The sequence below is a fragment of the Neolamprologus multifasciatus genome, chromosome 22, assembly GCF_963576455.1.
Source record: "Neolamprologus multifasciatus chromosome 22, fNeoMul1.2, whole genome shotgun sequence".
Lineage (NCBI taxonomy): Eukaryota > Metazoa > Chordata > Actinopteri > Cichliformes > Cichlidae > Neolamprologus > Neolamprologus multifasciatus.
This window is the reverse complement of record NC_140459.1, coordinates 2,152,804-2,165,741: the sequence shown is the minus strand read 5'-3', so window position 1 is coordinate 2,165,741 and position 12,938 is coordinate 2,152,804. Positions and strand designations below refer to the sequence as shown.

General features: G+C 41.6%; 1 protein-coding gene across 1 annotated transcript; it reads right to left on the bottom strand.

Moving 5' to 3' along the window:
- Positions 1–70: 70 nt before the first annotated feature.
- Positions 71–12,085, bottom strand: LOC146492544 (C-type lectin domain family 12 member B-like). The gene is made up of 8 exons (XM_085149240.1): positions 10,577–12,085; positions 4,858–10,344; positions 3,716–3,832; positions 3,083–3,151; positions 2,898–3,002; positions 2,500–2,642; positions 2,127–2,245; positions 71–1,397 (listed from the first exon to the last, which is right to left on the bottom strand). Exons 2-8 carry the CDS (start codon positions 4,979–4,981, stop codon positions 1,280–1,282), a joined length of 795 nt encoding a protein of 264 aa, XP_085005366.1. The 5' UTR covers positions 4,982–10,344; positions 10,577–12,085; the 3' UTR covers positions 71–1,279.
- Positions 12,086–12,938: the final 853 nt, after the last annotated feature.

Genomic DNA, 12,938 nt, shown 5'->3' with positions numbered 1-12,938 from the left:
CAGTTTTAATTGATGACAAATGTGAACGAGTCGGAAACGAACAGCAGAATAAAGCACAAACACAGACAGCTTAAATACTTTTCTACATTTATTTGGAAAACTTTTCCATTACATGCATTAATACATAGATACTTGTACACCAATACAAGCAAAGACACAAATGTGCTGTATTTGAAATGTTTGTCATAATGCACAGACACTGAGCTTTAACTCAGCAGCAGCAACATAAAAATAGCTTTCTCAGAAGCTGCTGTCATCACACAATATATATTGTTAGTAATGAGCGAATGTTTCTGATGCAGGAAATATGGCGTCAGTGTGAACTTCAGTTATTTTGAGTTTACCAGCAAAGAAACTCACAGCATGCAACCAGATCTGAAGTCAGTTTGATGAATTGAAACGCTGAAATGTCTTTGATGCAGTTAGAATTCAATGAAATGCTGAAAATCATCTGAAGTGAAACACAACCAGGGTCTGTGGTCATTAGTTAAAAGCTTTGCACCAATCACATGTGGACACATACAGGCTGCAGGCAAAGGGTCCAAAGCAGGAAGTGTGTCACATGGAAACTGGCTCTGAAACTGTCTGATTCATGAAAGACGACTAAGGCCCACATTACAAAAAGACCCGAGTCATGTTCAGAGTCATCAACAGACTTTAACCGTGTCCACTGTGAGGGTTGTTGTTTCTGGACTTTTCCTTTCTGTCATTCTGAAATGAACTTTGACCTTCAGTGTGTTAACGCTGTGCAGGCAGCTCGCTGCAAACTAAGCAGGAAGGTAAAGTTGTGTTTTGATGTAAGTGAAGAAGAAGAAGGAAAGCTGTTTTAAACGGATTCATCTTCACTTATTCACACGTTGTAAGTTTGACAAACTGAATTTGTGCTGGTTTCAGTCTCTTGGTTCCTGATTTGTAGCTAAAAGTAAGAAGCAGCTACTTTCAGCTGTTTGAGAGAAACTGAAGAAGACGTTTACTGAAGTTTTAGGACCAACAGACTGATGAATAAACCAAGTAAACCAAAGTAAAGACAAGCTGCACTTTGACTTTTATTAGAACAATTTGCTGGAACTACAGAGTAATGAAGTACTTCGAGGTTTTGTGTGGATGACTTCCAACCTTACTGTACAGCACAGAGCACAGAGGGACAATATATGTAATCAATATATGATGCAGAATGAACAAGTAAAGACTGTAAGCTGAGTCTGAGGCTCATGCAGGACATTTCATAGTGAGGTGTCTTTGGTTGGATTATTCAAACATTTACATCAAAGCACCAAATTCATTTCTCACAGATGAAGGTCCTTGATCCAGTACTGTACTGTATCCATCTCCCATCAACGTCACAGCAGACTCCATAGAAACCAGAATAAGGATCTGACCAACCTTTCTTCCAGAACCTGTCAGAGAGATCAAATCTGATATGAAACTGGACTAAACTCATAACTATTGTCACATTCATATAAATATGAGTCTCTTTTGGAATATTTCCAATATTTCCTGTATTTCTTTCCCAGGTTTCTCGCCCACTTTCCCTCCTTTAGACTTTTCTCTGAGAATCATCATGCACACTAAAACAGCTTTCAAGCTTTGATGAATATGAAATCTTCCTGCTGTAAAAATGGAGAATAAAAAGAAGTCAGAGCTGACTTTCTGCTGTTTGAAACTGTTTTGTCAGCTGTTTACAGACATCACTTTGAAATGTGTGTCTATCAGGTCATATTTACTGAAGCTTCTTCCTTCATATGTTCTGAAGTTTTACAAACACCAAAGAAGAAGAGACAGGAATTCTCTGAAACAGTTTTTGTTCTGTGAGAAAAGAAACATTACAGCACAAAAAACATGAAGACAAATTGAACAAAGTGAAATGTGTCGGTCGCTGCTTTGAACATGTTTCAATCCTGATTTCTTCAAACTGACTTGTTGTAACTGAACGTCATCACAGACTGCAGATGAAGAGAGTTCAAGCACAGCTGTTCATTCAAAGGAGGATTTCTGCTTTTCTTTACATTCAGTTTGTGGGGCTGTTGGAAAATAGCTCAACTCATGTATTGCTGATCTATCTTCCAAAACATCGATGTTTCACTTCTAAATAATAACTCTGGAATAGAAACAAACTAATGTCTCACGTTTCTGTCAGCGGTGCTCCGTCCACCCATTCCCATTCATATCCTCCTGATGTCTGTTTTGCTCTCAGACCAATCCAGAAGTATCCTCTGGATTCACTGACAAATTCATTGACAAATTCCTGTTTGAGAAGAGACACAAATATTGTCTCCAGTCATAATTCAGCACTTCTGTTGTGGTGACATCATCTTGTGAATATGTCTGAAGGAAGAATAAATGTGATGAAACTTTTCTTCCATTGTGCAGAAATCAGAGAGAAATCCATCAGAGTGGAAACAGGAAGCAGGTCACAGACTGACAGCAGGTCAGAAACACAAGTAACAGATGACTGTCAGCTCCATCAAAGATCACACAGACATGAACAAACACACCCACCTGTTCCTCTTTGCTGTTTATCATCACCAGATCAGCTCCTTTATCCTGACAGTCTCTCCTGCTCTCAGACCAAGTTTTCCTCTCACTGGATTTAAAGTAACAGCTGCATCCAAATCTCGTCCATCCTTCTGGACACCACTTCTCTTAAAGTCAAACACATGTTTTAAAGTCAGACTTTGTGTCATGTTGTATCACATTAATCTTTGGTCCCTGTCATTTTCCCTGTAAATACTTCATTTAAACTCAGGTTTTCTCTCTTATTCATAATTAACTGAAACTTACATTTATACAGAGAAACTGTTACACAGCATCAAACATTTAGGATTCAAAACAAAGACACAATCAGGTTATCACTGTGTAACACTGATGTTTTCTATTAGTTATTCAAACTTTATTACCTTCTATCATCTCCTTCAGCTTCTTCACTTCTTCCTGTAGCTGACTGTGGTTTTTACTCAGTTCATCATAACGGCTCTGTAACTGAGTCAGGCTGGTTTTTGTGTCTTTAGAGAAAAAAAGATTCAAATTAAGTTAAAATGTTCTACAAATATATCTGTGATATAAGAACTTAGTGTTTACTTACCTTGAAGTTCATCCTGGAGCTCAGTGTGGCTGTTCTTCATTTTGTTGAATTCACTCTTGTTCAAAGCATCTGAAATATTTCAGTGAAACCAAAATAAAATAAAATAAAATGAGTGAAACATTGAACAGAAATAATCTTCTTCCTCTGCTTTGTCAAATATCAATAAGAGTCAGAAACTTGCAGCCATTGTTCTTTAACATGTCCTGTGGGTGGAGGTGTTAGAACTACAGGAAATCTGATGAGCTAAATACGTATCAACTGTGAACAAAAACCACTGACAAGATTCAGAATAATTGTGCTTCAGTGTGGAGGAGGAAGGTGAAGAATCAAACAGCATTTCTACACCTGTAGTCAGAGATGTTATCTATATGCTTTGAAAGAATAGATTCTGACTCATGTGACATGCGCCTGTTCTCACTGAAAATATGTCTTTTTACATTCAGTCAAAGCTGCTCTGAGGCTTCAACACTTCCTCATATCAAAGGTGTTTCCATGTGATCAGGTACTTCCTGTATTTGCTGTGGCAGAAGGACACGTTCTGGTTGTGAAGCTGCATGTTTGTTGGCTGCTGGGATTCAGTATCAGTCATACATTCATTTGCAGGAGAAGTTCAGAGGTTGTATCTTATCTTACAGCATATGGACAGGATGATGATCCCAGCTAACATCAGGAGGCACAGCACTCTTAGACCCAGTGTAGCACATCTGAAAGAGCCCTTCAGGACTGAAGGAGGATTCTGAGTCTGTGGTCCTGTTAGAAAGCAGTGTGGATGTTGGTTTGGTAAATGCACTGATTCTTATACAGCACTCTTCTACTCTCCCAGAGTACGCAAAGCGCTGATACAGCATGCCTCATTCACCCATTCACACCCACTCATACAAGCACTTCTAAACACAAGTGCGAACTAAACTACATTCACACTGCGATGAACGGTTAGTATCTTGACCAAGGATATTTGGCATGCAGACTGGAGGGGATCGAACCATCAAGCTTCCTATCAGTAGCTGATCTGCTGTGGTTCAGGTGGTAGAGCTGTTTGTTATTTCCTGTCTCTCTGTCTTTAATAGACCTGTGGTTTCATGAGCTCATCTCCACAAGAGTCAGACACCAAAATATGACATCCGCATTGTGTTTAACCCTCAAGTGTCCAAACGATTTACGTGACTACTGCAACAGAACGGGGTTATGGATGAGATCATATATTAGTTAAATATGTCTTTAACCTATCATGAGACTGATGTGTTTATCTACGACACATATTCAGAAATGTTCTCATGTCTTTAAAATATTTTTCTGTCATTTTTATGGTAAAAATTTGACACGTCTGCTTTAGAACTGATGTATTTCCTGATATTGCAGCTTCCCTTTAAAGGACCAGGTAGATGATATTAGTGTAACTGGGTTAGAAACAGCATCCAAACGTTCGCCCACAGCCTTCCTCTCTGCTCTGCTCACTCGTTTGTAAAGCAGCGTGTACTTCAGGATATCTTTGAATCTGGGCCGTTATCCACGATTCACTGTTTATTTTTACAAATGAAAATATAACAATAGCACATTTAAATATACAAGTCAGGGAGTAAAAGACCCTCCTTGGTCCCTTTAAAGTGTCCAAATCTGTTTCCTGTGCAGAGCGTCTGTTTAAAAGTCAGTAAGAGGAAATAATCGTACATCACAGGAAACAGCGAGTCAGGTAAAAAAGTTTGACGTTTGATGGGCAGTTTGTGAAAACTTAACTGTAACAAACCAGAAATGAAATGTTATTACGGTTCACTCACCTCCTCCTGCATCTGCACTCTCGTAGATATCCACCTCCCTCTGCTCCCACTCTGCTCCGTCCCCCTTTCTGTTGTATCTCACCTTCTTTGATAGATCTGGTTTGGCATAAATATCTGAGGACATCGTGAGAGGACGGAGACGCTGAGCAGGAGTTTAAACTGTACTCTAACAGGTGTGCAGTACTATAGTGACATCCTGTCCGCACATTGCTGTCACTCTGGCCAGCCTTCTTCCTGCTTTTGTACAGGAAGAAGCTTCAAGGAAGTAGCAAAGAAAGACAAACCACAAACTCCTCTGTGCAGAACGCAGTTCAGTTTTTATATTTGTAAAGTCACTGAGATCAAATATTAAAGCATTGGAACAAGAAGAACTTCATTTTTCACAAACACGTTCACAGCTCAGATTAAAGGAAAAGTCACTTTGTCACTTATAGATTTATTTCTGCTGCACTTTAAAGAAACAAACTGTTAAATTGTCCAAGATTAGATGTGTTACTTCATATTAGATCATCTCTCAGTCGGCCCATTATGATGATGCTGTGATCCTCGTGTTTCCAGTACTGCCACCATCAGGCGAGACGTTGTTATTTCACGTGTTATGAGTTGTATTCTTTGTTATTTTGCTCCCTCTGTGATCTTTCCTGAAGACGACATGCAGAACAAACTGCATGCTTTCACTGCACTGCTGTCAATACTTTGAAGAAAACAGAAATATGAATCAACTGTGTAAAACATGGATCTATTTTCTGTGTGAAGCCAAAGTGGAAGTGGCTGTGTTTCTTTCATTGGCCAGCAGGGGGCGAATCCCTGGTATCAAAAACACTCAGAGGTCCAGAGATGTTTCTCTCTGCACTGAAGGAGCAGTTGGAGGTAATGAAGCTCTCGGTGTCATCGAATCACAGAGTGAGTGAAGCAGCCCAATACTCCTGATCCTGAGAGACGATGGCTGCACCAGGTTTTTATTAACTGTTGCAAACTAGACGCTGCCTGATGTTCGTGCCTGTCTTACTCACAGAGCTGCAGCTCAGGACAGAAGGCCCAAGGTTAAGTGAAAGTCCATGTGATGCCTGATAGAACCACGTGAGAATAGAGAATAGGTGAGCTTTTATTTGGCTGATTAAAGTCCAAATTTAATCCAAAACTGAAGCAAAACAAAGTTTCAGATTCAAAGTAACAAAATCCACAAAATGCAGTCCATCGTTCCGCAAACGGCTCGGATGCTTTAAAATAGGTTTGGTTTGGGTCTAAACTCTTCTTGGCTTTGGGGTCTTTCCAAGTGGGTGCATAACCCTTGGTGAGTTCTGACAAAGGACGGATAATGGCGGAGTAGTTAGCTATGAACCTCCGATAGTAACTACAAAATCCGAGGAAAGACTTGAGAGGCTTCAAGTGAGTGGGCACTTTCCAGTGTTTCACCACCTCAACCTTCTCTGGATCGGTGGCTATTCCATTGGTGGATACAATGTGACCCACATACTTAACTTGAGGACGACAGAATTGGCATTTGTCAATAGAGACTTTCAAACCAATCTCCTCTAGTCTGTCCAACACCTTGAAGAGGCGTTGCTCATGCTCTTCAAGCGTTCTGCCAAAGACAATGATGTCATCCAAGTACACAAGGGCTTCCATAAGATGCATGTCCCCAACAGCCTTTTCCATTAAGCGTTGGAACGTTGCAGGTGCTCCCGTGATCCCTTATGGCATGCGCTCAAATTGATAGAAGCTCAGGGGGGCAAATAAATGCCGTCTTTTCCTTGTCCTCCTCAGCCATTTCTATCTGATAGTAGCCACTACGCAGATCTAGGACTGAGAACCATTGGCTGCCTGATAAGGAGTCCAAGGCATCATCAATGTGTGGCATTGTATACTGATCAGGTGTAGTGCGATTGTTCAGTGTTCTGTAATCAATACAGATTCTTATAGCCCCATTCTTTTTCCGCACAACAACAATTGGGGAGGCATAGAGGCTACGGGACTGATTCCAGCAGCCAACAGCTGCTGTATATGTCGCCTCACATCATCTATGTCGGCTGGGGCTAGTCTCCTTGACCTCTCCCGGAATGGTCTAGGGTCATGTAGACGAATGTGGTGTTCAACCCCTTTAGCCAAGCCAACGTCCCACTCATGTACTGAGAAGACATTTCTCCTCTCAGCTAACTTCTGCCGAAGTCTACTTTTCCACTCCTCAGAGATAGGGGAGTCCCCAAAATCGAAGAGGTTTGGATCTATTTTCTCAGTGGCAAGGTCAGAGGGTTGGACTGGGGTGACTGTATCCACGGCATACATTTCAGCAATGACAGATCCCACTGGTATGGAGACTGTCTTTGTGGACTCATTTTGGAGGAGCACATTCAAGCTAATGCTGTCTATGCCAGCATCTGAGAGCACACCTGGCTGTACCAGCACGCCGGCAGGGAGTAACTGGGTAGAGGGTGCATCAATCAAGATAAGGTCTTTGGAGGGGGCACTGTGCCTGTCTACTTTGCAGGTGGCATAGCAATTTGCTCCTGGGGCAATAGAAAGAGGGCAGGGCCCTTTCCATTTTATCTGTCCCAGCACATCATTTTTTGGCAGTTGCTCCTGTGCCCTAATGGGGGCATACACAGACTGAATTCTCATGGAATGAGCTGTGTTCTGGTCACCTTTCATTTGCACCAAGTCCCATAGGCGGCGGAACAGAGACGTATTGGTGCCCACCAACACGGGGGTTTGTTGCTGGTTTTTCGGGTCAGGACAAATCAATGCGAGCACTTCTACTCGCCCGGAGACACCAGTGATCTCCTTGGTAAACTCCATCTCTACAACAACATAGCCTTTGTAGGGATACTCTGTGTCAGCAAGTCCCCAGAGTCCCAAGTGAGAAAGAGGTTTTATGGGGAAATCTGCCAAGTGTTGGTTATAACAGTTTTCAAAGATAATAGTCACGCTAGACCCACTATCAATAAGAGCATCACAGGCCACATCATTGACTTTGACTGTGTGAACAAATGACGGGCCTACAAGACCCTCGGGCAGGCCTGTGTCAGTTTCTGGGACTTAAACCTTGTTGGTCCAACCAACGCATTGCTCTTCTCCTGTAGGATTTGGGTCCTCCTTGTTCGGACCAGATACTCCTCGTACTAGTCGTATAAGTTTTCTTATGACTTTCTGCGGGTTCTCAGGTGCAGTGCACCTTGTAGCTATGTGACCATTTTCTCCACACTTATAGCAGAAATATTCATCACTCTCTCTAGAAGATGATGCTTTAAAAGAAGCAGGCTTGGGGGAAGAAGCTGCTTTGTGTCTGCGAGACTGAGTTGAGTGTTCTTGTGAGGGATCACTTGTAGACTTCACCGCCATCACACTCATTTTATTTTCTAGTGCTTTCACTTGCTTTCTGAGTGACCGTATTTCACTCTGCGAATCACTTTTGCTTCTCTGTTGGGGGTTTGAAAGTGCAATCAGACAGTGGTTGAATTCTTGAGTGGTTTCTTTCCTCTAACTGTGCTCTCAACTCTTGAATCTGAGCTTGCAGTTCACTCTGAGTGACCGCTTCAGACTCTCTCTCCTTTTCCACCTGAACTGTGCGAACCCTTTGGTGACACTTAGATGTGGTCTGGCTCTGTTTGGCTGCTTGGCGGCCTTCCTCTTCCATCACCTCTCTTAACAAGTTCAGGAATGAGGGAGGATTTTCCATTCGCTCCCTTATTTTCAACTGAAGCAACATAAGCTCAGAAGTGGATCCTTTAACTAACTGCTCTAACCGAGCTTTGTTAGCAGCGCTAACTGGTAAGCCACCTCCCTGGACTACTTTAACAAGAGACCTCTCTAATCTTCGCAGAAACTCAGTCAGGTGCTCACCAGGCTGTTGGTGAAGGGCTCTGAATGACAGATAGAGCTCCTCTGAGGACTCTACTCTGCCGAAAAAGGTCTCTATGGCCCCTATGTAATCCTAGGAACTAGCATCAGGTTGAGTCAGACGCACGGCCTGAATGATCTCCAAGGCAGGCCCTTTGAGACTTTCCAGTATGCGTCTACGTTTTTCTTTATCGGAGCACTCGCCTTCCTCTACTAGAAGTGTCGCTTGCTCCAACCAGATATCTAAGGCTTCTTTCCCAGCTGGGGTGGGACTGACCCTGGAAAATGTCCTTAGACGTCTATATGGATGGCTTTCAGGCTGTTTGTTTGTTCTGACTATTAACTCACCTACTGCACAGATGATGGATTCAGAATTACCATCCACTTCCCCTCCGTGGGTGCGTAACCCGAGTAACTTTCCCTCAAAGTCATCTGGCTGAGGTTCAATGTAGTACACTGCTTTCCAGCCACTTCCACCACTTATTGGCATTATCTCTGGGGGGATTGTCATGGGGTTTATCTCCTCACGACACTCACACAACACCATCAACGACTGTAGTTGAGAGTTAAACATTTTTCCCTTAACTACTACTTTTCCCAAAGCTTTGATAGTCCCTGCTGTTTCTTCTATTTCATCTCTCGAAACACCTTCCGGTACCCCATACAATAGTAGAGCATGTTTCAAATCTATTGATTCCCCTTTGCACCAGTTGACCAACTCAAGTTGTGACGGTCTGTTCATTTGTTGTGTCGTCATTGCTATCTGGTCTGTTTTTTTTTGTTTTTGTTGCACGTTTGACTACCTTCATACTTTAACAGTTGTGGGGTCGACCTGTTTTCCTCTTGGTCCAAAATAAATTTAGTTTACTTTAGTTAACAATCCCAGCAGTGCCTCCATTTATGTAACCCAGGTCCCACGTAGCTATGGTAAAGCTAGAGTATATAGTACAATGAGACTGGGCCTGGGTTCGTAGTGCTACTAATAATGATACCTGATACCCTCTAATTGAATTAATAAGGACCACCACAACTGTATTTTACACAAATTAAATCCCTCACCGGGAATTTATTTAGACAACAACTAAATCAATAAAATAAAACAGTTACTTTTATAAAATTAATTGAATTAAAATAAACAAACAAAAATACTGTAAAAGTGACTACATGGATTATAAATAAAAGATTATCAAAACAAAATAACTCTCTTATGTGCCAACTGTTATTTCAGTTACAACAGCTCACACCTTTAAAAGGGATGAATTTCAACCTTTGATAATAACTTTGATTACAACTACACACTTTTCTCAATTTAAACCAACTTTGTAACAGTGGGCCCACACACACACACACACACACACTTTAACCTGTCCACACTACACCTGTAGCACAGTGCTTGTTGCAGGCCTGATTCGAAGTTCGGGTGCTGTGAGGCCTAAAACTGATGGCTGCTTCACTCAAACTGAGCAATAAACAAAATACGTGCACTTTAGTTCCAGTTAGTACTCACGAGTCCAATGAGTTTATTAGTGGGGCAATCAGAAACGGGCAGTTAGTTCACCAGTAGTGAAGACAGTCAGGGGCGAGAAAACAGCAGGGTCCATCCGGGCAGAAACCTCTCTCTCCCTCTCCTTTCAGAGCGTCCCTCGGCTTCTACACATATTAAAACACTTGAGCTACAATACCAAATGCTATCACATAACGATTTAGCATTAGCATGCTTTGACTAAAAATCACAGAGCTAAACATACAGCATGGCATCACAGCACATAACGCGGTAAGCTGCGCTAATTAGCAAGCCGCTAGTTAGCATCACATATCACGCCATTTTACCACTATAACGAATAGTTACAGTACAAATGTCAAGGCACACAGACTCATTTACCTCTTGCAGATCACAAATAAGTAATATCAGGACCACGGGTAGTTGACCTCAATGATACTCTTAGATGTAAAATCCACACCACGTTTGCCTTACGACATCTCTCTCTTCGGACTTAGCTTCTGTGTCCGCTCCCACAGATTCACACAAAACTTACCACTCGTCCCGCCCCCATAACAGAGCAGAGTGACATTGACTGGCTCGTCAGCACAAACAACCAATGACAATACAACATTGAGGTAACTGACATTAGATGGATAAATAAGCTTAGGTTACACCCCAACATATTTATTCTGCACAGAAAATGAATTCTAAATCATGAAACCCTTTATTTATTGGACTCTTAACTGTAAATGAAATACATTGTTACCAAAGCATATGATTTTTAAACCTTTTATCAACTATTTATATTTTAACCATTTTTTATAACAGTAGACTTTTTTTCTTTATACTGCAAGCCCGAATAATTGCAGACAGGGCTACACAACAAAATGAAGGAAAAAGTATAAATAGACACAGGAACACAGACTGAGACAGCTGTGCAGTGCTAACACTGGTAGATGACATGTTCAGTGGGAAAAACATTTCATCATCATCATCCTTCTTCTTCTTCAGTCTCAGCTGACTACAGGTTTCCCCAACCTGAGAAACAGTACCTGGTAGATAGAGTGTTGTTCTGTACTCATGCTGCTCTCATTGATGCAGCTTTGCTTCCTGTTTACATGAAGAAGCTTTGAGGAAGTATGAGAGTGAGCACAGACTCACTGACTCACATGCTTAAAGGTTTCCAGTCTGTTTTTCTTTCCTACTGATGCTAACATATTGTCTGGTCTCTACGCTTGTAAATCCACTGATGCTGATCAAATATGATGCCATGAAAGTGATTATGATGTCAGATCAGTCGTAGCTCCAGCTGCAGTTATAACTGCACGAACAGCTGGGACACTGTTACACATGTAAATACAAACAGAATGCATTGATTTGTAAAGCTCATAAACACATATTTCTTTTACAACATCACAATACTGAATGTCTCATCTACAGTCCATAATGTCATTAAATGAAAGTGGATGTTTGCAATCTTCAGCTGAATTAAAAATATGATTCTGTGCACGTGCTCAGAAACACTTCCAGAAATCAGCGTCTCAGCGAGACGTCCACACGTGCAGGTTAAAGCTCCATCATGTAAACGAGGAAGAATCCATCTGTGAACATGAACACGGCCGTCTTCTCTGTCCCTGCATCAGAAACAACCAGTGTTTCTTCACCGCTGCGCTCTGAGGTAAGAGAGGCATGTTGAGGAAGTCGGCGTGTTTCAGGAAGATGAAACAGCATTTTGAAATACCTCGATTTAAAAAACATTTATAGGTAGTTACTTCTGTGGTGATGGATGTGTTTACTTAGCTTTGTTAGCTCTAAATCATCCAGTTGATCTGCAAGATGATCACACTGCTGTAGAACGATTTTGTTTTAGTGCAATCAGGAAGGGAAGGGGCCCACAGAGAGTTTCATGGTTACTAGGCAACCTAGGGCAGCGCAACGAGACCGTCCCATTTCACAAGCCTCGCACTTCCGGCCTGAGCGGTCTTTGAGTACGCGGCGTTTGTGGGCAGTTAAGGCTGCAGACCCTGAAGTCTTTTCTATTTCTTTTCCATGTGGGTTTGGACAGCCAGTGTCTGACAGGCTAATTACCTCTACAGCTAAAGCGTCAGATTCCAGCGTGCGACCAAGATATTTGTTCTTTGTTTCAGTTTTAGTGCAGAAAAAATGGAAAGATGAAAAAATAGATTCATCTTTACACGTTTTTCTTTTCTTTTGTTGGCACATCCACCGGCTGCAGTGACCTTTGACCTCTGACTGAGCTGTTGGGCAGCAGATGCGTCGTCGTCGCTCAGCTGCTTCACTGTATTAATGCTGCCATCATGTGGTGAAAGTGTTTAAGAGAAACCAGTGAGGTGATAAATAATAAAGTTGTTATTTATTTCTCTTTAACTGGAGAAAATAAAAACCAGACGTAAACACAGCATCACTGTTTCACCACATCATGTATATTTACAATCAATAAACTTGTTTTTATACCTTAATATAATTTAACAATTTGTAATTAATGTGAAGACGGTGATCAGAATCAGAATACTTTATTGATCCCTGGGGGAAATTATTTTTCGTTACAGTGCTCCATTATAAACAAACATTAACAAAGACAGACAATACACTAACTAAGAATAGCACAATATATACATAAAAGTCACTTTTTAATAAATAGCTGAAAAAGAACATGTGCAAGAAGGGTGTAGCTGTTGCCGTAAACAGTGTGTTAAGTGGAGGAGTTGCACAGGGAGCCACAGGCAGGAATGATTTCCTG